Source organism: Carassius carassius, chromosome 2, assembly GCF_963082965.1.
Source record: "Carassius carassius chromosome 2, fCarCar2.1, whole genome shotgun sequence".
Taxonomy (NCBI): domain Eukaryota; kingdom Metazoa; phylum Chordata; class Actinopteri; order Cypriniformes; family Cyprinidae; genus Carassius; species Carassius carassius.
This window is the reverse complement of record NC_081756.1, coordinates 9,615,406-9,641,653: the sequence shown is the minus strand read 5'-3', so window position 1 is coordinate 9,641,653 and position 26,248 is coordinate 9,615,406. Positions and strand designations below refer to the sequence as shown.

Below are 26,248 nucleotides of genomic sequence, written 5' to 3'. Positions count from 1 at the left end.
GTTAAAGGATCAAGTAACTACAAGGTTACATGTTTAATTACACATTTATATAAATTCTATCACATTTTTTGTCAGCCCAGGTTGATCCAGATCTACATCTCTTGAATCAGCTAAATACGTTTTACTGTATTTTCTTTGCAACTGATGCAATAAAGCACTGAATGAATGTTTAACGTAATTCAAAGCATTATTCAAAGAGTTCCGATCACTCAAAAAAAAAAACCTTTGACAAAACTTTAAACTAGTGAAGGTATGGTTTTAAACACTTCCTTCCAGCAGTGTTCAATGCAAGACAAATGTGGAAATGGTGGGAACAATGTCATCTATGCATGCTGAGGTGAGGAAAAAACTTCAAGCATCATCAAAGAATTCAGATCCTGTAAAACAGCCTTCCACAGAAGTCAGTGACCTAGTTAAGTATTATATATATATATGAAACATTTCTAGCTCTAAAGCAGTTAAATCACAGAGAAAGCGACAGAAGTGAATATGATGTTTATTGTCTTTTATTAGAATAACAAACAATAAAGAGGTCAGCTGGATTTGAGAAAAAAAAACAACTAACAGAGTTCCATAGAATGCATTGGCATCAGTGTAAAATTATTTTATATGTCATTAAGGAAGATTTTGAGGACATTGGCCTAACCACATATTGTGTCAGTAAAGAGGAAAGCTGTCAAATAAAACCTGGTATTAGCAGCAAAATACCTAAACGTCTAATCAGAAACCTTACAAAACAACTAGAAAATGGCTATAAACTCGACTGTACCTTTACAGCATCCCCGTCACATTCAGCAGAATCAGAATAAAAGGATAAAAACACCATAAAAGACATTTAAATACTTTTCATATATTTTTTAAATGCTTGTGTAATCAGGCATTTTTAAATGAACAGTATTTACATTGTGTAAATTATATTAAAAATCTAATTCACAGATGTTTAGATATTTGATTATGAATATGACATGTTTATAATGTGTTCTCTTATAGAAGGATTGTAGTTTTAAGAAAAAAATAAAAATAAAATTCAAATTATGATTAGATCATTTTATCACCCACAAAGGCGTTGCTAGGTGGTTACATTAATAAATCTAATTAATCAATGATTTTGGGCCATTTTATCATCTATCCACCACGAATCTTGAAAGAACTGAAAGTGTTATTTGGCTGCCAGTTGATGATTGAAATGCAGATACCTGAGGTTCATCTAAAACTCGACAGACAAGTCAGCACTCCACAGAAGATTAAGTTTGCCATTTCAAACAGGTTTTTTTTCTTTCTTTTTTTTTTTTTCTATAGCACAAAAATGAAACAAAATGAAATGTCTTTTAAAAATTTTAATTGCACTAAATGACAGCAAATAGTAAATCCCTATCAATATTTATATGGCTTTGAACGAGGATTCAGATAAACATTCAAAAGATAAAATAACACATTTGGCTTGCAAAAAATAATATACTGCAAATAATGCAGCAAAGCTAACCCTCTATGGAGAAAAACAAAGAGTCAGACACTTCATAACTTTGTTAATCCTAAAACAATACAAACAACGGAAAACACCCATTCACAATAACTGTCCTTGTATTTTTACCTTTCAGAGACACTTCTAAAGCAGCACTTTGTGTTTGTTGCACTACAACAGCAGTCTGCATATCTAAAATGTTATTTAAAAAAGCCATCCTAAGTTACCCAGCTCTCTGTGCGCATGCGTTTGACTGAGGGATCTTCCTGGTTTTCGGTCTCTGGTGATGATCGACTGCTTTGTCCTGATGATGCGGCAACTGTGTGAGAGTCCAGCCGCTGGTCCTCACGGTCACTGCCCTCATATGAACTACCAGAAGAGCTGAAGCTCTCAGCAGGAGAGCGGCCCACTTCTTGTCTGGAGTTGGGCCGAGGCCTGGGGTGGATGGTGTGGTACAGCGAGGGGCCAGCATGCTCTCTTGGAGGGGAGATGGGCTCTGATTTGATGCTGATGGAGTTGCTGGAAGAGTCAGAGGCCTGAACTTGAGGTTGTGTGGTTCTGGAGAGAACAAGACAACTAAGATGGTTATTAGTACTATGTTATTTACACTACTGTTCAAAGGTCTGGAGTCACTAAGACAACGTTTTGAAAGAAATTAATATCATTTTATTAAAACAAAAAATTAATTTATCAAAGGTGACATTAATAACTTAATGTTTAATGCTGTTCTTTTAAACTTTATATTTATCAAAGAACTCATCCCAAACTTTATTTATCAATTCCTATTTATCAGTTTCTTTATAATATTATTATAATAACTTTATATTTATCAGTTTCTATTATAATTATTATAACTTTATATTTATATAATAACTCATCAAAACAATATATTAAATTATTATAATTTACGCAAAAATGTTAAGCAGCACAACAATAATGATAATGAGTTTCAGCATTGAAAATAATGATTGTTGAGCAGGAAATCAGCGTATCAGAATGATTTCTGAAGGGTCATGTGACACTGAAGACTGGAGTAATATTGAAAATACAGTTTTGCGTCACAGGAATAAATTACATTTGAAAATATATTCAAATAGACATCAGTTTTTTTTAATTGTAACAATATTCCACAAAATTTGCGTTTTTTTATTTATGTTTTACTGTTTTTGATTTAATAAATGCAGCATTGGCAGGCATACTGTAAGAGACATGAGAGAAAACATTAAAAAAAAATACAAATACCAAACTCACCAACAGAAGTGAATGTCTTGAAGTCAACATGAAAACAAAATTTGCATAGTTAAAGACATTATGTTTTACATTTAGTATTATTGGTCTTACTGTGCATGATTCATAAAATGCAGGTTATTCGAAAGAATAAAATGTTAGCAAAAATAATAAATGTAACTGTCTCTGAAACAAAAAAAATTTAAAAAATAAAATAAAATAAAATAATGAATAAATAAAAGTAAAATGGTTTATGAAGGCTGGTTTTGGTAGTTGACGAGCTGAGCTAGGTGGGACCTGCCTGAGCTATTTAAACCAACAAAAAAAGCCTGATCCACTGACCTATTATAGAAAACTGGTATGGATTAGGTAAAGGTTACCTTTTACCTTACTTCATCGTAGTTTCGTAAATCTGCTTTTCCAGCTAGTCAAACTTACTCTGACCAGATTTAATACAATGTTTCACTTTTTTTCAAATCAGGTATAAAATCTGTCTGCAGTTTAACACTGTAACACATTGACGAGTGAAGTAAATGCATGCCTTATTGTGGCATCAGACCTCAATCCCACAGTCTAACCTCTGAGCACTGAAGCCTGGCTGACCATGTTGACTGTGTTTCCATGAAGACCCTGCGGCTGATGTGAAAGCATCTGGTGAACTGAAGCTGTGTGAAGAACTGGGCTCTGTACTGCTCAAGGCAAAATCTATAAGAAACGAAAGAGTTGAATAGTAAAATAGTCATTCAGTAGTGTCGTGAGGTCCAGAATCTAGTATTATTAGATGATTTATTATGTATAGGTCAATTATATATACCTGTACTGAATGATGAGGTCATGGCTGAGTATACAAGGCCCTGAGGATGCAGACTGGGGGTTGCCACGGATACCACAGGCGTAGTCAGTGATTGGCTGGACTGAGAGTTGTCTATTTGCTGATGTTTAAATAAACAAAGAACACAGTGGAAACAACAGGGGTTGATTTGTGTGAAGGAAAAAGCTGCTTACAGACAACAATAACACTGTATTATTCATTAATTTTTATGTTTTCTCTTCAAAATGATCAGTGTTGACACATCATACTGCACTGGCAGAGTAATCAGACTACCATACATCACTTACAAAAGTTGGAGCTGATATTATGAATAAGTGCAGCTAATTAGCTAATATAAAAAACACCAAAAAATCTGGGCACTTTGGCCATACTTAAGATGACTAAATGTCACTATATTAAATGAAAAACAACACAGAACAGAACAAACAGAGCAAAACAAAATAATACAATAAAATAAACAAAATGAACAGAAAAAAAGCAGACAAATTAAAACAAACAGAACAAAGCAATGCAAAAATAAAACAAAAATATATGAATGAATGCAAAAAACAAAACAACAACAAGAGGAATCGGAACAGAACAAAACAAAAAGCAAAACAAAAACAAGATTAAAAAAGAAAACAAACAAACAACAACAACAACAAAAAAAAACAAAAGCAGAACAAAGCAAAAATAAAATACAACAAATTTACATATACAGATTTGTCTTAAATGTCTTAATCATATTTGGGACTAGTTTTTCAGTTAAATATTGTTTTAACTAAAAACTGAGCAGTTTATAAAAGTTTCAGTTTAAGCTTTGATTTTAATGTTTCCCTGAACCACTAGATGGCCTGTAACTAGCATGTAACTGTTAAACAAAAGGCAGCTGTAACAATACTGATTTTCTTACATTTTTTATGACCTAGTTAATGGGTCATTTTTAAAAAGCTTTTCTGAATTAAATATAATCAAATTCCCCTTACCAAATGTTTCTTTCCTTCCTCTTGCGGCTTGCAAGAAATAGATTTAAGGACAGTCAATACTTTCTCATTTGTCAGGATGTTTCTCTCTTATACTGTAGATATGTTGTTGATGGCAGACAAAACAAACTCTCACCAGTGAAGAGACAGTGCGCTTGCACACAGGAGGAATGAGCACTCTGAGATCAGGTTTATGGCCCCCTGTTGACGATGCTTGAGATTTTGCCGAAACAACTCTTCGCATTTGGTTTCCTTCTGAACTGCCAACAAATCCATTGGCTGAATGTGGAACAACAAAAAGGGATATTACAATTTGGGTGAGGTATAGGTTAAAACTGTGTGCTTACATCAGAAACGTATCACTTGGGTGGCGAGGATCAGTAAGAATAAAATTATTTTAAAAACTTAATAATATTATTGGCATGTACACTAAGTTTCAAACATTTGGGGGCAGTAAGATTTTTTAACGTTCTTTGAAGAAGTCTCTTGTGCTGCATCAAGGCTGCATTTATTTGATCAAAGCTACAATAAAGACTGTAATATTTTGAAATATTATTACAATAAAAAATACATTATTTATAACCTGGAGCATTTCATTAACAGACAAATCAGGAACGCAAAAAGGACAAGTGGTGGACAAGGAAATCAATGTGTCCTGCATAATACAGTAAATTACAGTAAACTATATACACATCCAACCCTTTAACAACATATGCATGATTTGTGTATGGTTTGTAATCTTATCTTTCATTTAAACAGAATTGCACAGCATGCAGGGAAGTAAATCACGTTTAATGTGTGTTCTTTAAATAGACTGGCACCTTAATTGAACTTTATCATTACATTCGGACACATTGTATAAGTTAACCAAAAAAGGAAATACCTACCCACATAACTGGAGTGCACACCATTTGTAAGAGTGGCGTCTTGCATCCCATCTAAACATATGGATATTAATTAAACAAACAAGACCCTTGTATAACTGTTAAAGTGATAGTTCACCCAAAAATGAAACTTTGTTATCAGTTACTCACCCTTAAATAGGTCCTAACCTGTATGTTTTTTTTTTTTTTTTGATCATTATACAGGTGAGATGTTGTTCCTGCTTTGGCTTTTCGACCTGTCGCTACCTTTACCGGGATGTTGGCACCAACCCATTGTGCTTTGTCTGGAGTACCAGCTCCTTTGTATACCAGCTCCTTTATGGTTTTCTGCAGGTTTGCCACCTGAAGTGCCCCTGGATCAATGCCCCTTTGCACCCTGATAAGATATGCTGATAAGAGTTTCATGGGTTGCCCTTAACAGAAAGCTGAGCCTGGACTGTGGCGTACTCCTGTTATCTGCTCAGGCAATGCGCCTGTTCACAGTCACGTCCCATTGTGTCCAGACTCCTTGACTGCCCTTGGATATGGCCTTTACGTGGAAGCGGTCCTGCTCCAGCCTGGTAATTTCATCCACCACCATGGTCTTCTGCTGCCTCTTGGTGGCTTTAGACTGGGGCTGCTGTGGTGCTCCCAAGCCTAGGCTAGCCCGACCTGGACTAACCCCATCACCTCTTGATGTTTAAAACTAGAGATAGCATGCTCTACTTTAGCTTGCGCCTTCCATTTGCTGCTTGTGCGGATTGGACTTTTGCACTCCTTATAAGTGGGTCCGCTGAATCCTTTATCTCCAGAACAAAGCATGCCTTCTCTTACTTGTACCCTAGGCTGATGGATTTGATGGGGAGCTCCAGCATATTCCTGCCGAAGAGACCTTCAAGCCCAACCATTTTCGAATGTAGCTATTGGCAAGGCTGTCCATCCTGCTAACCTCCGAAATAGAAATTTTGGAGACCTTTAGAGGCCACAGCACGCGTTGGTATAATGCGTGCTGGTAGCACCATACTTTGTGCTTCCCAGGCAGGTGGCTTTGCTCAATTCTTGCCAAGCCCTCTGCAAGTTGTTGCCTGGCTAGCTTCCCCATCTGCATGTCAGATAAGTCTGTGGTGTACTGCCTCCCCAGGCTTGTCAATGGTTTCTCATCCAGCCGAGGAATGGGCTCCCCTCCAACAATGAAGATGGTCCTGACATGCAGCACGCCTTTCCTTATCGAGAGACTTCTTGATTTTTCAGCCTTGCTCTTCATTCTTGTCCATTTAAGCAGCTCGTCAAAGCTCTTGAGGAGCCTGGTCGTGAATGGAGCCATCTGAAGGATGCCCGTTACATCATCCATGTAGCTTCTCAATGGTGGAAGCCTCTCACCTGGTGGTAGCTTGATGCCCCTGACTACTTGCCCGAATCCTCTGAGGATTACCTCGAAAGCTAAAAAAAAATAGGATGGGGGATATGGCACACCCCATGGCAATCCCGCATTCCAGCCATTGCCATCCTGTTGATTAGCCTTCCAGAGTAAAGCACATGTGCAGGTTGCTGAAGTATCCTGTGATAATGTTCTTCACACAACCTGGGACATAAAACCTTTAACCTGGGACTTTCTCTTTCTTCCAAGTTCTTTTCATGAGCTTCCACAGTATCTTAACCACCTGGGGGCAGTTCTTGTACAGCTTATATGGAAGCCTATTAGTCCCAGGGGCTGATGCTGACCATGCTTTTTTGATAACCTCCTCCACCTCTCGTAACTTAGGTGGGGATGTATCAAATGGCACTGTTGGTAGGGCTGGCTGTGGTACATACCCTGGGTAGCCGAGCGGTGTAGCCAATCTTTGCAGCTTGGCAATGATTTGTTTAAGTTCGTCCCATAGCTCCTTCAGACCAAAATTTTCCTCGGGTGCCACTTTCCTTTAGTTCCGGCAGAGCTGATTCCGATCTCTGACTAGCTGACCTCGCCAAACCACCCTGTGCATTCTTCAAAGGTGATCTTCCCAAGGCTGTTAAGCTTGTTCTTGACACTGCTTTGCAACTCCACACTCTAAAACCTGACAAGTTAACTTAACTCAAACCGTTTGAGTAAACAGATTGCCTTGATTTAAACCATGTAAGTTTTGAAACTTTACATTCAAGTAATTAAGTGATTAACTAAGTGCTGATTGAGAATTAGTGATGAACTCCTGCTGTTAACAAACAGAATCACTGAAGAAAAGAGAAACACAAGAACTACATCTGACTTCAGACACAGTCTTAGAAGAAATCAACTGAAATAAAATACATGAAAACTCTCAAGATCTGATTAAACAACCCCACAAACAGCATCACCAGCTTCACTTATTAATAACCAGACTGACTTTATTTCTGTCAGACGTCTACAGAAGATCTTATTGAGAATGAACTAAGGTTTAGATGTTGATTTATTGTTTCATTTGAAGTAACCATGTTAGAGATTAGTGTTTGCTTTAGTTGGGCTCTTGACCCTTGACTTCTGTCTTAGTCTTTTCTCTGGCTGTTATAACCGTGTGTTTCTAAAACACATTTGTTGTAACTCAAAAGCCCAGAAGAAATACCATCAGGTGTTAACCTGTACCTAGGTGTAGGTTGTTATACTTTTGCCACATTTACACATAGCCGGGTATTTAGAGAAACTAATATTCCCCCCCCTCCGTTTTCAAAAATAACATCGTGCACACAACATCGTTTTCAAAAAAGTTGTCGTTTACATCAACCCGCATAAATACGCCGTCGAGCGCCATCATAACTATGCCAAACCTATGAGTGGCAGTGTAGGGAGAAGGATAAAGCCATGCAAGCCAATCAGAATCCTCTTTATAGAGCGCAGAAAGTCATAACAGGAAACTCCTAATATGGGCAACAGCGTCCAGCTAACGCTGTATGAAAACAGTTGTTTTGACAAGAACTGAAACTTTATATAGGAAAAAGCGTTTCAAAAGCGTTTGCACAAACGTAAAAATGAGTACCACCTTAACAGCATCCATAATCAAACAGTAACGTTACCCAAACAAACTCTAAAACATAGGGCGCTCACATGACGTTAAGCATTTTCTGGCGCATAATGTGACGTTTGAGAAGTTTGAGAACCTAAAACCCCGTTTCTCCCAGTTGACACGGCAACACATAACCGCCGTTTTCAGAAATCTCCACTTTGGCCGGAGTTTTTAGAAATAATCGTTTTCAGGCATAAAAACGGCGTTTTCGTGTAAATGACAGGCCAAAACGCAGGGAAATATCTGCGTTTTCCCATCGTGTAAACGGGGCCTTTATATTGGTGATGATAATCATCAATTATTGAACTGCTTGGAGTCTAGTCTCTGATGAAATAGGTGTTGTGTAATTTGATTGATTATAGTAAAAGTGATTCTAAGTGGAAGTGGTTCTGTGATAATCAGTTAATATGAATGACTTTTCGAACAGTGTGGTCTTATACGGTGTCAATTAGTCACACACAGACATCAATAATCAGAATATGAACCTCAACAATGGTGACCATAAAAAAAATGCTGCAGAGCATGCTGGGAGCCATGGATGAGTTTTGTACTACAATAGTACCCAGCATGCATTGCAGCATGTTTTTTTCATCACCATTGTAGAGGTTCATATTCTGATTATTAATGTCAGTGTTTGACCAACTACTGGCATAGAAGAAAAATGTATGTGTACAAAATGTTTAGAAAGTCATTTATATATTAACTGTTCACAGTACCCCTGGCTCTTACTGTCATTTTTACTAGGTCCACTTCTACAAATTACACTACACCTACTTCATCAGAGATTAGACTCCGTACGGATCAATAATTGTGAATAATAATGAATAATTACCATCACCAATATAAAGTATAACAACCTACACCTAGGTTCAGGATAACACCTGAAGGCATTTCTTCTGGGCTTTTGAATTACAACAAATGTGTTTTAGAAACACACTGTTATAACAGCCAGAGAAAAGACTAAGACAGAAATCAAGGATCAAGAGCCCAACTAAAGCAAACACTGACCTCTAACATGGTTACTTCAAATAAAACAATAAATCAACAACTAAACCTTAGTTCATTCTCAATAAGATCTTCTGTAGACGTCTGACAGAAATAAAGTCAGTCTGGTTATTAATAAGTGAAGCTGGTGATGCTGTTTGTGGGGTTGTTTAATCAGATCTTGAGAGATTTCGTGTATTTTATTTCAGTTGATTTCATCTAAGGCTGTGTCTGAAGTCAGTTGTAGTTCTTGTGTTTCTCTTTTCTTCAGTGGTTCTGTTTGTTAACAGCAGCTGTTCATCACTAATTCACAATTATCACTCAGTTAATCACTTAATGACTTAATTGCAATGTATATCTTCTTTCAGTGAACTCAACTGAATTAAGTTCAGAGTACTCATAACTGTTAGTTTTTTCAACTTAAATGGTTTAAGGCAATCAGTTGCCTCAAACGGTTTGAGTTAACATAACTTAAGGATATCTGTTTACTCAAACCGTTTGAGTTAAGTTTACTTGTCGGGTTTTACAGTCAAGGCAATCGGTTTACTCAAACGATTTGAGTTAAGTTAACTTGTCGGGTTTTACAGTGCAGCTCTGACAGTTGACTCCTCTACCAAGCAATCTGATCATTTGCCTTAGACCACTTGACCTGGTTGCTTCCTCATTGGCTTTGTGGGATGTACTTCTGGCGGACTGATAACCTTTTTTTTTACTGGGTGCCTTCTCCATCATGAGGTTTCCTTTTAAATTCTTCAGACATCTCAGTTACAATGGGTCCTGCGGCACTGTGGTTGCAATCCTGGCTTTTGGTCCCAATTATCTGACCTGCTTGAGCAGAGCAAGTTCGCTGGTCTGTCTGCCTTCTACACTTCTACACTTATTGAACATGAAAGAAGATATTTTGAAGAAGGTTTTTAACCAAGCAATTGACAGTACCATTGACTTATATAGCATGTAAAAGGTACACTATGGAAGTCAATGGCTACCAAATGGCTATCTTCTTTTGTGTCCAACAGCTGAAAGAAATTCATACAGGTTTGGAATAAATGGACCAAAGCAATGGCAATACAATAATATTTAGATATTTACCATGGAAATAAATGATTAGCATATCAACCACTGTATTTACATGCTATTTCAAGCTTCCTCAAAATACAACATGGAATTACTATTGTACACCACAGCATTAGCATGTATCATGTGCAGGAAACCACATCATGATGGCATTGCATTGAAAACCACATGGTAATGATGAACAATAGATACTGACCCATGACAGCATTGCTGTTGTTGCTCTGGGGAGTGTTGGAGGATAGAGACAGTATGTTCGCCCTGCTGAGGGATACTGGGGTGTCCAGAGAGTTGTCTGTACTGTAGGACAAGGTGGTGGGGTTTGTGATGGGCAAAGTCAGCGGTATCGAGTAACTCTGCTGACCCAAAGCAGCCGGCTGATAGAGACAGAGAAGATGATGTGAAAGAGATGTCAAGGGATAAGTTAGATTAAATAGCAGAGGTTGCCTGGGCAAATTCTAGAGTTCTGGGTGGTTGTAAGGATGTTGCTAAGCAGTTGCTATGGTGTTTTGGCTACTTATCAGGATTTTGCCATGTACTGTAGTTTGCTATGGTGTCTTGGCTGCTTATTATGGTGTTGCTGTGTAGTGTAGTTCCTAAGGTGTTTTGTCTGATATTTAGGTTGTTGCTATGCAGTTGCTAGGGTGTTCTAGGTAGTTGTAAGGATACTGCAAAGACTATAGAATACCCAAGACATGTCTCTTGTATAGTTTTGAATGGGGAAAAATACAACACTCTATATGGCCACTCAATCGCAGGGACCCCCCCCACCTTCTGAATGAAAGAGCCAATCGCTTATTGGTAAAGTGAGCATTCTATAGCCGGTTGCTATAGAAACAACATTCTGAGATGAGCGTTTAGGACCGCGCATGCACACTGGCTGATCTAGCCTGAGAAATATGCTTTTTATAACGCTATTTGAGAAAAGTAACAACATTTGTGACACAGTTGTTGTCAGATTTCTTTGGTGATTTCAAATATGAAATTTTATTCTAAACTTACTGAACAGTTTTGGAGAATTTGATGTTTTCCCATTCAAAGAGATAGGAGCTGCACTTGGATGCCAGAGAGGCATTTCAAAGATGGCCGCAGAGTGACATGACTTGTCTTAATGAGACTTTGGATGCTGCTATGTGGTTGCTAAGGAGTTTTGGCTTCTTTTTATGGTATTGCTACGTAGCTGCTAGGACATTGCTAAGCAGTTACTGATGTGTTTTGGTTGTTTTAAGATGCTGCAATATAGTTGCTAAGGTGTTTTGGCTGCTTTTTAGGGTGTTGCTATGTTGTTGTAAGGGTGCTCTGGGTGGTTGTAAGGGTGCTGCTTTTTAGACTGTTTTTATGTGGTTGTAAGGATGTTGCAAAGCAGTTGCTAAGATGTTTTCGATGCTTTTAGAGTGTTGCTACCTACTGTATGCAGGTGCTAGAGAGTTTGGAGTGTTTTTTTTCACCGTTTGGAACGGTGTTGCTATGTAGTTTTTAAGGTGGTGTGGTGAGCATTTGAAGAGTCAAAAACAAGTCCTAAACTATTGAAAAGTATACTGTAACAGGGATGCCAAGATGAAAAACATATATTACACTTTTCTTACAATTTTGTGATTTCTCATCATGTTGTCAAACTCTTCATTAATCTTCTGATATTTCTCCTCCGCATGAGGCGTGAGGACATATGAAGCTTCTGGATCTGGGCTGTCACAACCTCTTTGTTCCTTCTTGTTCAGCACCTGTAGGGAACAGCAAAGTACAATATGATGGCATTAAAACTCTAACATTCACTATAATATTCAATGTCTATATGCAAAAAATACAAATATAAGGCTAGTCTGCTTGAAATGTTGATTAGTTTTCTTTGCATTATGGGATCCAATATTGCAAACATTTAACCCAGTAATATACTGCTCATTTTGGCAAATGTCATCATACAGAATATTTTCCTTTCTATTACTGAACATTACAGTCCTAAAGCAAAAGTGTGAGTGACTGACTCTCAATTAATCTGATAAACAAATTTAGGTGTTAATGTAATGGAAATCAAAACCAAAATGTGATTTGCAGTGAAGATTTTTGACTAGATCTACCACACTCAAATCATTATCATTGGCTACAGGAAGTCCAGGTTGAGGAAGTTAATGCACTTTATGACCAATTTCCTAGTCATTCAGTAATCAATGCAGAATGGATCGCTATGGTCAATCTCCAAAAAAAAAAAAAAAAAAAAAAATACAAAATGACACAAAATTCACTTAGAAATCTCAACTAAATCTCTTCACAAATTGTAGAGGAGACGCATACTGTACGAGAAACAGGAGTCTAAAGCAAAACTCTCAATTTAATCTTTTTGTTTTAAAGAAGAATTGCTTTTCAAAATTTATTTTCAACTGGACAATTGCATTTCCCTTTAAAGAATAGTTCACCCAAAAATGAAAATAAGCTGAAAATGTACTTTTCCCTCAGGCTACCCAAACCGCTAATAAAAACATCACAATAATCCATAAGTAAAACACACGACTCCAGTCCATCAGTTAATGTCTTGTGAAGTGAAAAGCTCCATGTTTGTAAGAAACAAATCCATCATTAATTAAGGGATTTCAAACAACTGCTGTTTCTGGCCAAAAAACCACGATCCATAATAATGCTTCCACCAGCAACAAAATCCATCCCCTGTTGTCCTCGAACATCAATACCGACCGACATATTTGTTTAGAACTTGTAACTTCATCTGTGCATATTTCTCCCCTGATTCAGATGAGATTTTCAATGGAGAAAGAAATATTATGGATTATGGACTGTTTTTGCTGGAAGTACTGGTTTAAAGATAACAATGTCTTAACGGTGGATTTGTTTCTTAGAAACATGCAGCTTTTAACTTCACAAGATGTTATCATCAGCTTTTTGGTCTCTCATTCCGACGGCACCCATTGACAGCAGAGGATCCACTTGTGAGCAAGTGATGTAATGCGCAAGTTCTCCAAAATCTGCTCTGATGAAGAAACAAACTCATCTATATCTTGGAAGGCCTGAGGGTGATCATTTTCAGTAAACTGTCATTTTTGGGTAAACTTTTCCTATAACGCAGAGGTACAATTAATTGTAACTTAGAGGCAGGTTTAATACTTTTCTCCCTCCTTAGATGACCCTCCTTATCGATCTTTAAAAGAATTTCTACTTGGATGCATATTATAAGTGATTATCAAATTAAAGTGGCAACTAGGCTCAAAATTCCTGTAGGCTATGCAATATACTGTAAATCACAAGTGTGTAGCACACATAATTTTTTTTATTCAGACTGCATTTGTGGTACACACAAGCGATTTGTGATTCATGGAGGCTAATGAGAGCAGCTCTTGCCAAGAGTTCCACGTCCTTGACTGATAGTATCTCAGGTTTCCTCAGTATGAATGTTGGATAAGACTGGATCCTTATTTTTAGCTACAGCCAATTAGAACCACTCAAAAACAATCCGTTCACAAGACTTCAGCACCAGCATTTAGCTACAGATAGCTAGACATTGAACACACATTCACTATTTCCTTTAAATCTAAGTCTAAATCTAAATCTAAGAACTAACAAATATTGCTACAAGTGTGACTGCATCATATAATAATTGCTGTTAATAATGTTCATCATCTGGCTGACTATGTCTTGTATTAATTTTTCAGAAAAATCCTGTCATACACTCACAAACTGACAGTCACCACTTACAAGCTACTACTAAATATTGTAGAAACGTAATTTATGTGTAGTGGCTTCGTAATGATTTTTATTGTAAAAAGCACTATACAAATAAACTTGAATTGAATTAAATCTGGCATCTGTACAGAAACTTGCATCACAGGAAAGAATTACATTTCAAAATATATTCAAATAGAAAACTGAAAGCCCTTTTTCTGGCAGGAAATTTTTTAAAAATAAAAAAAATTGGCTTTTAAAAAAAAAAACTTTATAGCTCACAATTCTGACTTTTTTTCTCGCAATTCCTAGTTTACATTTCGCTATTCTGACATTTTTTTTTTTCAGAATTCTGAGTTTAAATCTCGTAATTGTTTTTTTTTTCACCATGGAATAAATAATAATAAAAGGTAATTGTGACCTACTACAACCCAATTCTCACTTTCTGACCCTCGCAATTGTGAGTTTATATTTCACAGTTCAGACTTTTCTTCTCAGAATTGTGAGATAAAAACAAACAAAAAAACTAAATTACCTTTAAAAAAAGTTTATCCCACGGCAGAAATTGGCTTCCATAGAAAAAAATTATTTTATTATTCAATTATACAATTATTGTATTTTAATTTACGACTGCACAATATTACCTTTTTACTTTAGTTATATATTATTTTATTTATAAATGCAGCCTTTGTAAGCATAAGAAACCTCTTTCAAAAACATTTATAAAATTTCAATCTAAACTTCTGATAGATGGTGTATTTCGCTTTGGACGAAAGCATCTATGAATAAATGTAAACACACATGACACTTGCTTATAATAAACGGTAAAAGGAAAAGCCCAGAATAACCTTGGCCACTATCACATGTTAATTATAAATAGAGGAAATGCATGTGAAAATGAATATGTAATTTGAGCACATGCCTCACTGAAGACAGTGATCTATAATTACTTCAGCCTGCATGCTTGAAATGTGGCCCAAATGTTTGCTAACTGTATTACAGCATCAGTAAATGCAGCCTGCATCTCCAGATGCTACTACATGCATTAGTGTAATCTGTTCAAGGGCGTTCTGTGAGATATTCAATCAGATATGGGTCATAAGATTCAGAATGAATCAAGATCACTACTGTGAAATGTCACAAGCACATAGCAATTAAGATTTTATTCTGCTTTTGAAATTCCCACGTTGTCAAAAATGTGTAGCCACTTACTTCTACAATGTCTGAGTTGGTTCTGCTCTCGTGAGGCTCGTTGTATTCGGTGTACTTGAGCAAGACCTTGTCCATGTCTGTGCTGGCGTACTGGAAGAGCTTATTGGAGCGGTTAAAGATAATCAGGGCTATTTCACAGTCACACAGAACACTGAGCTCATACGCCTTCTTCATCAGACCAAACTTCCTCTTTGTGAACGTCACCTAGGAAAACGACAGGAGAAATATCAGAAAGCTGTATATGTTATCCTTACGGTCAACGATATCCGCTACGGAGTTTCAGTAATATGTTTAACATCTGTTCACTGTTGACTGATGTGGATTTTGTTACAACTGGTTTTTGTCTAGATTGAAAAATGTTTCTTGAGCAGCAAATAAGCATATTAGAATGATTTCTGAAGGATCGTGAGACACTGAAGACTGGAGGAATGATGCTGAAAATACAGCTTTACATCACAGAAATAAATTACATTTTAAAATGTAATAAAAAATAGAACACAGTTATTTTCAATTGTAATAATACTTTATAGTATTACCTTTTTTTGCTGTATATTTTATCAGATAATACCACTTTGGTGAGCATAAGAAATTTCTTCAAAAACGTAAAGAATTTTTACCAACACCAAATGTTAAAAGGGTAGTGTATAAAATTACATACAACTCTTTTTTTAATACTCTAACAAAAATTACTATGGTACTATACTGCTTTTTTGTGTTTAGTTTTTTTTTTTTTTTTTTGAGTGTATGCTCATTACTAGTATCAGAAGAAGTCATTCTTCACGACTGTCTGATGGGACCCAGCTGTTAGGGTTGCCAGATCATCTCATGTTTCCTGCCAATTATCACCCTCCCTGAGGAATCTCAAGCTTGCTGCCACTTCACAGCTGAGAACCACATTCTTACAGCAAACACTGAGAACAAACTCGTTCGATGTTTGTTGTCAATGTCACGGTGTAAAATCACATCTGAAATGCTCAAACACAGCGTTCTATTTAGTCTTATAGAGTGTGAGGTGATTATTGATTTTGGATAAGAAAATAATGGTTCATTCAACCAAACTATAATCACGTTATTTACATGTGGATCAAGAGTAATCAGGGTCAAAAAGAATGAACAACAACAACATAATAAAGTATTTACTATTCTATAGAGGTGAAAGACAACAGTATCAAAATGACCATGGTTTTACCATGTTTTTAGGGCATGGTACCATAATAAGACCATTATTCTTTTGACAAACTGCTACAATTTCTTTTTTTAAACTGAAAAAATACCATATGAAAATACCATGGTACTGACTTTATTTTTATTTTTTTACATGGTACATGATGGTACTTCCACGAATACACATGGTACAATCATGGTACATTTTTTAAATACGTGAAGAATGACAATACCATGTTTTTCTTGATATGTTACTATGGAGGTAATATGTTTTTTACAGCTTGGAGTACAATATACATACCACACTACTGTATATGAATACAGTACTCACATAGCATTTATAAAATACCATGCAATTACCATCTGATGTACTATACTGTGTACTCAGTAAATTCAAATCAGCATATTAGAATGATTTCTAGGATTTTTCAGGATCAAGTGACATTGAAGACGAGTAATGATGCTAAAAATCCAGCTTTGCATCACAGGAATAAATTACGTTTTAAAATACATATTTTTTTAAATATATATTGTTTTGTGCATCCTTGTTAAACATAAGAGACTTCTTTCAGAAACATTAAAAACTATGGTAACAGCTAATGTTTTTTTTTTTTTTAATATATATAATAATGTTTACAGGAAGTCATTGGGCTTCTTACATCATGCTATCACTTAAAATATATCAAGGCTTTCTATAAAATGGCTAATAGTGAATTACTGCACTAAGACTATATAGTAAACTAACCACATACAGTACACACTCATGTACACAGGAATCTACAGTATTTCGACATATGCATGTCACGGACTAAAAACCTTCAGTGTAAAGCACTGATCAAAAACACTGTGTGTACCAAAAATACTCTCCCGAACAAGAGTGCCCAGACTAGATAGGGTTTGTGGTGCGGGTTGGTATTTTAATTTTAGATCCCAGTGCAGACTGGGCAAATTCAGGCCTGTCCCTGTGGTTTTGCTGTGAGTGATGGCCGTCAGGGGCAGAGAGAGACACTGTATAAGGCCTCAGTCTGACCGGTCTCCTAATGAGAGATGTGGAGCCCAGACCTGCTCTAATTACTGCGACCACACCACAGGGACTGCAGCGCACTGAGGAACCCAGACAAGAGCTCCTGTGTGCAGACGCATGGTCCCACCACGACACACCCAGAGTCTGACCGGTACATTCATTAAACACGCTTAAGAGACACGGGGGTGCTCCTGAGCGAACATTTGGATTTATAAATCATTTGTTAACAGATATAAATCATGATTGCTAGGAATGAAGGTGTGCGAGGTTCCCTCTGCTCCAATGGTCAAATTAGAGTTTAAGATATCTTTAAAAAAGCCTCTAAACAGGTACAAGTCATCGTTTTCTGACATAAAAGTAATGGTGATGCAATTGGCTGTATCCAGTGAAAACAGATGCCATTGATTATGAATCAGAATCATAAGGATTTTAATTTTTCTGATTGCTTTACAATTCCATTTATTTATTTTTTACTTTTTAAAGGATGCACTACAAATCTAATTGCGGTTCAGTGAAGAAACACTCCAGCGTATTCATTCTCCCTTGTAACATTATAAATGCTTTTACTTTATCATAATTGGTCAATTTAATGCATTCCTGCTGAATAAGAGTTTTACATTCTTTATAAAACACTTGTGTACTGTAGTGTATATATTTAATATAAACATTTTTTATCAAATGACTGAGATTAAATGCACATTTATCTTTAAGCGAAAGCACCGATAGATTTTGTTATTGCAGTTTTAGTTTTGATTCATGAAGCAGACATCTTCATCTCACCTGTCTGTTTCTCTCGTCCATTATGCGGGTAATCTGGATCTTCTTCCGCCCCATTGTCACTTTGCTTCTCTTTGCTAATCAAAATCCTCTTTTCTTTCCAGTGATTATGGTACAGTAGACTATTTTTTGGTTTTACTGCATCGTAAGAAAACACCTCCTCTCTGCATTCTTCACCACACCAGAACCTGCAAGAGATGCAAGGAGACAAACAAAGCTTTTATAGAAATGTCATTTACATGAATACCACAAACAGCACAGATGAAAGTCAAAAGTGAGTGAAGACTAAACAAATCGCAAGCAACATTTCAGTGTCACCTGCAGCATAATCAAACACACATTTCTGAACTCATGTAATCTGATTTGCTGGCTGGTGTAAACAGCATCAGTATTACGCTAAACCCACCGGATTATGGGGGCAGGAAAAGTACTGTAACAGCATTTCTCATTAACATTGATTCTCATTAACATTGTTTCCAATTAAAACCACATCATACAGCTACTGTTGCACATAATCTACCACAATCCCATGTAAATCTGATATTATGACGTAATCTGGGCAATCCTGATAGAAAACCATCCATCATCACATCACAGGCTGCCATTACCTTCCAGAGTGCTACAATATACATCCAAGAGAGAAATAAAATAATTGCATTTACTCCTTACTCAGTAAGCCTCCCAAAAAAATATAAGAACATATAAAAAAAAATTTCACTCCAACTATTTCTGTAGCTCAAAAGATCTAAAAAGTGGCTACACTTCCTTTTTTTAATAGCAAATCCTCACAAACCTGTTTTTAGAGAATTCCTGCCTGATGCTCCCAGTGAAGGAGCAGATCTTGAGATCTGATGGATGAAGACAAAGGAACGACACCCGTATTCCTGCACTTTCACACCTTCCTGCTCATCTCCACAGTTACCAGGGCAACCAACAGATGCCTTACTTATGATCTATTAACTCTGTCTAAGTGAAAAAAGAAGGAGCCAATGCGAAAAAATAACACTGTGTATTTTACCAATAATTTTACACTGTGTATCTTGTATATTTAGGACTGTACATTAAAATTTACATTTTGTCTCTCACTTACACTTATGCTTTTGGCAGACACTTTTATCAAAAGCAACATGCAATCTGCAGTCAAGGTATTCAATTATTTTAAACAAATGTATTCATTCCCTGGAAACCAAACCCATGACCTTGCCGTTCCTTGCAGCTACGGGAATACTTATATGTTATATATTTACCAGGACTGCATGTTTAAAATTGATTAAAATAATAATAATACATTATGTTTGTACAAATTACTTTTTATTTCAGTGATGATACTTATGACATTTTATTGTTAATACTTTCCCTAGTGTAAGAGAGAGAGAATGCCTGTAGGAATGATATGCTTTCATTTATAATGCAGATGTATGAGTGAATGTCACAGCAGCAGTGCAACACACACTGTAACACACTGTAACTCTTCTGCCAGGATTTGCATTAATCTACTTTGCATAGTTATACTTTCTTGTTAAAGAGGGTTTGCATCAGTGGTTAATAAAACACAGCTTTTCCTAAAATGCAAACAACTGCATGTTTAGTTCATTCAGTGCATTCTGTTTCCATATACATCTTGAAATGATTTAAATGAGACAAATCATCACTGCAATTCAAAACATCACTAATTTGAGGTCCATTCTCACAGAGTCTGTTTAATTAATTTACATTCTCATAAAAGGAGCTGAAAGATGCCCTGCTCCACAGATAAAAACATCGCTTACAATGTGTTACTTAAAAACGGATGAATATTTCCAGCAGACCAATGCAATTCCGTCAGAAACACAACTGGCATTGTCATACAGCACACAGACATGACATAATATTCCTGTAGTGCTCTGGAGCTGAGTAAATGTCTGGCCTCCTTACATAAATCATTTTTACAATAATTCACTACACAAAACATGGACACAGCATTAAACCCTGTGGTCTTATATGAAGACAACTGCATCCAACCTACAAGGCCTCGTCTAGTAATTAAGGGTTGTGTGATTGTTTCCATAATAAATGCAGACTGACACAGCTACGTTCTGCAAAACATCTGGCTTCAGGGGCCTGTTGCATCTTATTTCTTTGTTGTTGAACATTTTATTACATATCCGTGTTTTTGCTATTCAAAAAAGATCTGCATAAGTAATTATTTCTATTATGATGTAATTTAACTAGACTGTTTTAGGACATTACTGTCAGAAACATTCATTTTTGTAGATAGATTCAGACAGACTGCTTTACAAAACACTGAGCTTCTTGAGTTTTTGGAAATGTAATCAGGGTTTAATTGTAGCCTACTTGTTCTGGACTGGTTTAGTTATAACTCACAACTGCCTGATGAACTCCTGTAAATTTGGAGTCAAATGTTTATAGTAAATTTCATCATTCAAATATTTGGGGTTGGTTTTTGTTATGCTCAACAAGGAGTCCCGGACGTAAGAGCTATACTGACAGACTCCATCCTGCTGTGCTAATCTCATGTTGTCTCTGAATTAGTTAGAATCAGGAATGTCTAGACCTGAAACCAACTTCTTTCTTTTGTTTTCCTTTGATTCCTCAAATCAAATCAAAAACAGCATATGCATGGATGCATACAATGTGAGCAGTGGCAAAATGATCAGTTTTCTATCCACTTTCCATACATCGATAAAAACACTGATCTGTTCCAGAAGAAAGTCTTTAGTCATTGCAATAGCAACTGGAGTAGATATACCAAATATTGACTACATTGTTTGAACAAACAGATAAGATTTCATACAGTCAGTCCTAAACATTAGATTAAAAAAAAATTGAAATACTAGCAGTGTGAACAAAGCCCAGATCATGGAAAATTCCCCCTGGATGGAAAGAATTCCTAACAAACCTCTAACATTTTACAACAGCAAAAGACAACAGACCCTCAACTCTCTGAAGAAGCTACTTCTACGAGAACAGTTCCTTCATAAAATATAAAAATACTGGCATAAAATTCAGTTTAAGGTCACACGAAAGATCCTTAACAGATCTAGAGAGGATTGCTTTGAAGAATAGGATTAAAAAAGGACTAAGCCAATTCCAATTAGATCAGGAAACCTCATGTGATTCTCCATACCGACAAGGTCAAAAATGTCAAAAGAAACAACAATATGAGTGGAGTGAACGTATGAATGGAACTCCGCTTAATAGAGTCAGATTCAAAACAATTTCCAAATTCTAATTGGATTCTAAATCTCAGTTAGCTGGTTTTTATCACAAAATAAAGCCGGTTGATCACCTTAAAGACAGCTGTTTTGTGATTGTGATCAGATGACTGTACATTATCATGCTTATTAGATGGTCATTTATCAAATAGACATAAAATACTGTTTTGGATATAAAATATTTTATAAGATGAGAAGAAAAAAACCACCAAAAACTAAGAAATCGGTTGCTACACCTATAAAATAAAATATCAACGGTCACTATGCAAAGAAAAAAAAAGATTTAACTGCAGAATGGCATGACTGACTAATCAAAATCAAGTAGGCTACTGCAAAAAGCCATGTAATAATAGAGGAAAATCCCACTGTCGCTCTGCAAATTTTTGCAGGCAAATTTCAACAGAATTGATTTTAATAGAAATCTGTCCAACAGAAAGTTTATCATCTTTGATAATCAAAATGAATGCCGGGCTTGAATATAAATCTACACCCTTATCTCATTCAGTTTAAGTTTAGTTTGCTATGGGGAAGTCGTGGCCTAATGGTTAGAGAGTTCGACTCACAATCAAAGGGTTGTGAGTTTGAGTCTCGAGCCGGCAGGAATTGTAGGTGGGGAGAGTGCATGTACAGTTCTCTCTCTCCACCTTCAATACCATGACTGAGGTGCCCTTGAGCAAGGCATTGAACCCAGGCGGGAAGGAAGTCGGCCGTGTGCAGTCATCTTGTAGCAGAACTTCACTTGCGTTAGCATCCCATTGACTCCCATTCATTTTGGCGTCACTTTGACAGCGAATAACTTTACATCTGAGGCGTTTAAAGACTCCATTTGTCCATTATTTATTTCTAAAGATACACAACAATGTATAAAGGGCTCCATTACCTTCTATGTAACATTATGGCCCCGTAGAAACAGTTTTTGTAAAAATAGGCTAACGATTGCGTCATAACCACTCGACTCTCTGTCGCACAGTAGAGAAATTACCGTACAGACAGGAGGAGAAGCTCGCAGGCAATCGGGGAGACGTCAAGAGAGAAGCCCATAGATACAAGCCCTGGCGTTACATTTTAAAATACTATACAAAATAATTAATCAGAATACTTACTCCTGCTCACTCACGCCTAAGAACTCCCCGCTCAAGCTCGCAGTCTCTGCAAGATTAACGATGGCAGTTTGCACGCACAGCTACTAGAAGATTTACATCTGTCAGACAGGTTGCTGACGTCATCAAGCTTAGTTTGAGTCTGCGGGTCAGAAACGGAAGTGCTAAAAATCCCTAAAAATGGGCTTCACTTGTCTCAATTGAGTTCCAATGGGGTCGCTGTGTCCATTTCTTTTACTGTCTATGATCGAACCCCCAACTGCATTTATGCTGCTAATTTGCAGCATAAATGGCTGCCCACTGCTCTGGGTGTGTGTTCAGTGCTCTGTGTGTGTGCACTTTGGATGGGTTAAAAGCAGAGCACGAATTCTGAGTATGGGTGTATGTCACTTCACTTCACTTAAAGTGTATCATGAATATGCAAATTAGTCCCCACCTCCACTCAGTCACATCAGCTCTGAATACGGCTCCACTTTCACAAAGTAAAGCCTACACAGTGGCAAGTGATATACATGGCTGAAACAGAAACTGAATCCACAGAGGAAGAGTCACAAGTCCTACAAGTCCATGTATCAGAATGCTAATGCATTTTATGTATCACTCTTTACAGCGCTGGACACGTAACTGTAACTGATATCATTAGCCTCTGACTCGACTACATTATCAAACAGCTAACAATGTGTTACTAATGTTACATTAACCATGCTCACGTTCTCCATCTCAGACAGCTACCTTCTAAAAATCAACATCCTTAGATGGAAACGCTTTGCTAATGATATGAAAAGCCCTGGCCCACAAGTTAATGAGATTGGTTTACATTCTTCTGACAACAGGGAACAGGGAACAACAGTTTCAAACTGCATTTCTGAGCTTTTCTTTATCCGTTTTTAGTTGAATATGCTCAGCATTGTTGTTGTTGACTGATGAATTATCACATGGGTTGTCTTTAAGCATATTACAAACATCAGCTAGGCATGCAAACAATGTTAAAACTTGATTTTCACCACAGGGGTCTAATTATTTCTTACAGAATTTTATTAGAAGATGCTACTACAAATATAATGCATAAACTGTTCCCTAAAGTTCTAACACTTTGCGAGATATAATTTAACAATAACACAATATGCCATGTGGCTCACAACATAATTGTATCCTGTATTATACTGTATTTTAAGCATTGGCAGCCAGCTCACGAGTAATACAGCCTGGAGTAGCTGGCAGGCCAATCCCAGAGGCACAGCGCCAAGCCTCAAGTCCTCTGGTTTGGCTGCGATCACTGAATCCTAACAGTCAGTTTAATAAAGCGCACTCATGCTCCTTCCTCAAATCTAATGTACAGTTTGATTTGGCAAAGCGCAGACATTTCTATTTACACTTCACAAAAGCAAGCTTCACGGGACTGCAGGAAGCCAGATTGGGGAGCTAATATTTAGAGACAATTATATTTGATTTCTGTATTTATGGAGTATAATTTCTGAAAGATGCTCGATCTATTTAGTTTCAAACATGTGGAGCAGCGGTCAGGCAGAAGGCAGCCAGAGGTTTATGGCTCTGTTGTTGAATCTGACCCCATGTGAGCATGCAATGATTTCTTCTCAAGTAAAGGCAATTAAAAAATTGTAACACATGTATATGTTACAGTAGGTTAGACTGCCGTTGATTAAATGTAATGCATTAAAAATAAAAGTTTAAAAGGGCCAGTATATCTATAAGGTCTAACTAGATTACAAATTCTGTGTCAATCTAGGTAAACTGACAATGTGAAGTAGTTGAATGCATCCTTAAAAGTGCACTTGAAAGAGAATCAATGCCATGACATTGTCAAAACTGACTTGATGCATAGACTTTTAACATTTGGAAGCAGAACACAGCTTTATAGTCTAAATATTTGAAGAAAATTTGCTTGTGATATATTTGTGTACTAAATAAACAATGTTAACACATTTGTTTAATAAACAGTTAAATTCCTAAAGTTAAGATTTATTACAGCATGCAGTACAGTGCTCCCCGAAAAGGATTTAATTCACACCTGAAATCATTCTATAATAATATATAAAGTGGAATCAGTCAGTGGTATTTTGCAAAAATATTCAATTGATGTGATTTTTAGTGTTCAGACAGGTGTATTTGATTACTCTTTATGCCTTCACTTTAAAAAAATATTAAATAATAAATGCACAGAAATGCCATTTGGTATTTTCTTATCTAATGCAATGACATCATACATTAAGTCTTACTTAAGAGTCCATTTTGGGGCAATTAGTGCAAAGCATAAAATGCTGCAAAATTACAACATAGCCCATACACTCGGTGTATAATGTCGCTTGCTTGTCGACTCAGCTCGGCACGGCACGGCACGGCTCGACTCGACTCGGTTTGCGTTTCCACTGCAGTTTAGTACCGCTTTAGTGTGGGCGGGATTATTCATCTTTCGTTATTTTTCATTCAGCGTCGACCCATCAAGCTTTCGCTGGATCCGCTCCTCTGCTATTGATGAGAGGAACTTCTGCACCTCCTCAACAGACAACAAAACAGCTATTTTTGTTTTGTTTAAAAACATTTTTTTGGCTGTGCTCACTTAAATCTAGCGGTTCTGATGTGTTTGTGTAGCAAGTTCAGTGACGCAAGTAGTGACGATTCTCTCTTGCCAATCAGTGATAAGCAGTTTACAAGTTTACATGTCACGTTTTGTTAACGGTACAGTTCACCTGGAACCTCAACCTTTTTGGTTATTTTGCAAGATCTTTGTGTGTGTGTATACACACACACACACACACACACACACACACACACACATATATATATATATATATTCCTTGTGATTGCAATTTAATTTGTTTTATTTTTGTACTCTATTATATCACAAGCCGATAAATATGCTGCAAATAGCATATTTAAACAAATGTAAAGAACAATACGTATATATATATATATACAGACGTGTTGAAGATATAATGTCAAGAATAAAGCTCCAACATAAGGTTAAAGAGCAACTGAATAAACCAATTTCATGAACCAAAGTGGCAGCAACTTTCTACTTTCATCACGCCTAACATCACTTACAGATGCGTTCAATAACAAAAGCGCGTCAACGCCGGGCGTCACACAATTGCGCTGAACTTAATTTAAACGGGGATAAATTAGCGACTTAAATTGATGTGAAATTACCTTACACAATGTGAGTGATCGGTGGTTTTAACCCACATTGCTGTATCAGTGAGCAGCTGAGCTCTTACCTTCAGCCGGGCGCGTTCAGAGTTGGAGAAAGACAAAAGGAGCGCAAACCGAGCGGATGGATTCAAGCATTAGGATTGATGTGTTATCCCGAGTCATTCTTGCTCTCGTGCACGCGCTGCTGGATGATCCAGAGCTCCCAGCTCCTCCCTCCTACATCAGTGTCCTTCAGAGACCTTCCAGCACACCTCACAAACAGGCCTACACTGATTGATTCGGGCTCCTGTGTCACCAAACAACATGCCACATTACACGCCTGATGCAGTACAGCCTATTAACAACTCTATCTATCTATCTATCTATCTATCTATCTATCTATCTGAGCAGAAACAAATAATTAAATTTATAAAATTAATAAAATTCGCACACACACACCCATATAAATAATAATACATAAAAACAAACCATATACAGTATAGGTGTGTGTGTTAAAGGTTTTGA

The 26,248-nt window shown here is 36.8% G+C and overlaps 1 protein-coding gene across 3 annotated transcripts; it reads right to left on the bottom strand.

The window, feature by feature from the left end:
* Nucleotides 1-1,214: 1,214 nt before the first annotated feature.
* LOC132101727 (myocyte-specific enhancer factor 2A-like) lies at nt 1,215-25,982 on the bottom strand. Of its 3 annotated transcripts, none has more exons than XM_059506901.1 (11): nt 25,810-25,982; nt 18,262-18,446; nt 15,294-15,497; nt 12,002-12,136; nt 10,615-10,792; nt 5,371-5,421; nt 4,620-4,762; nt 4,487-4,513; nt 3,504-3,621; nt 3,268-3,394; nt 1,215-2,020 (listed from the first exon to the last, which is right to left on the bottom strand). In XM_059506901.1, exons 2-11 carry the CDS (start codon nt 18,313-18,315, stop codon nt 1,681-1,683), a joined length of 1,377 nt encoding a protein of 458 aa, XP_059362884.1. In that variant the 5' UTR covers nt 18,316-18,446; nt 25,810-25,982; the 3' UTR covers nt 1,215-1,680. The 3 variants fall into 3 exon arrangements, with proteins under 3 accessions (XP_059362884.1, XP_059362893.1, XP_059362901.1); XM_059506910.1 differs by lacking the exon at nt 25,810-25,982 and adding an exon at nt 19,052-19,128; XM_059506918.1 differs by lacking the exon at nt 4,487-4,513.
* Between the last annotated feature and the right edge of the window lie 266 nt (nt 25,983-26,248).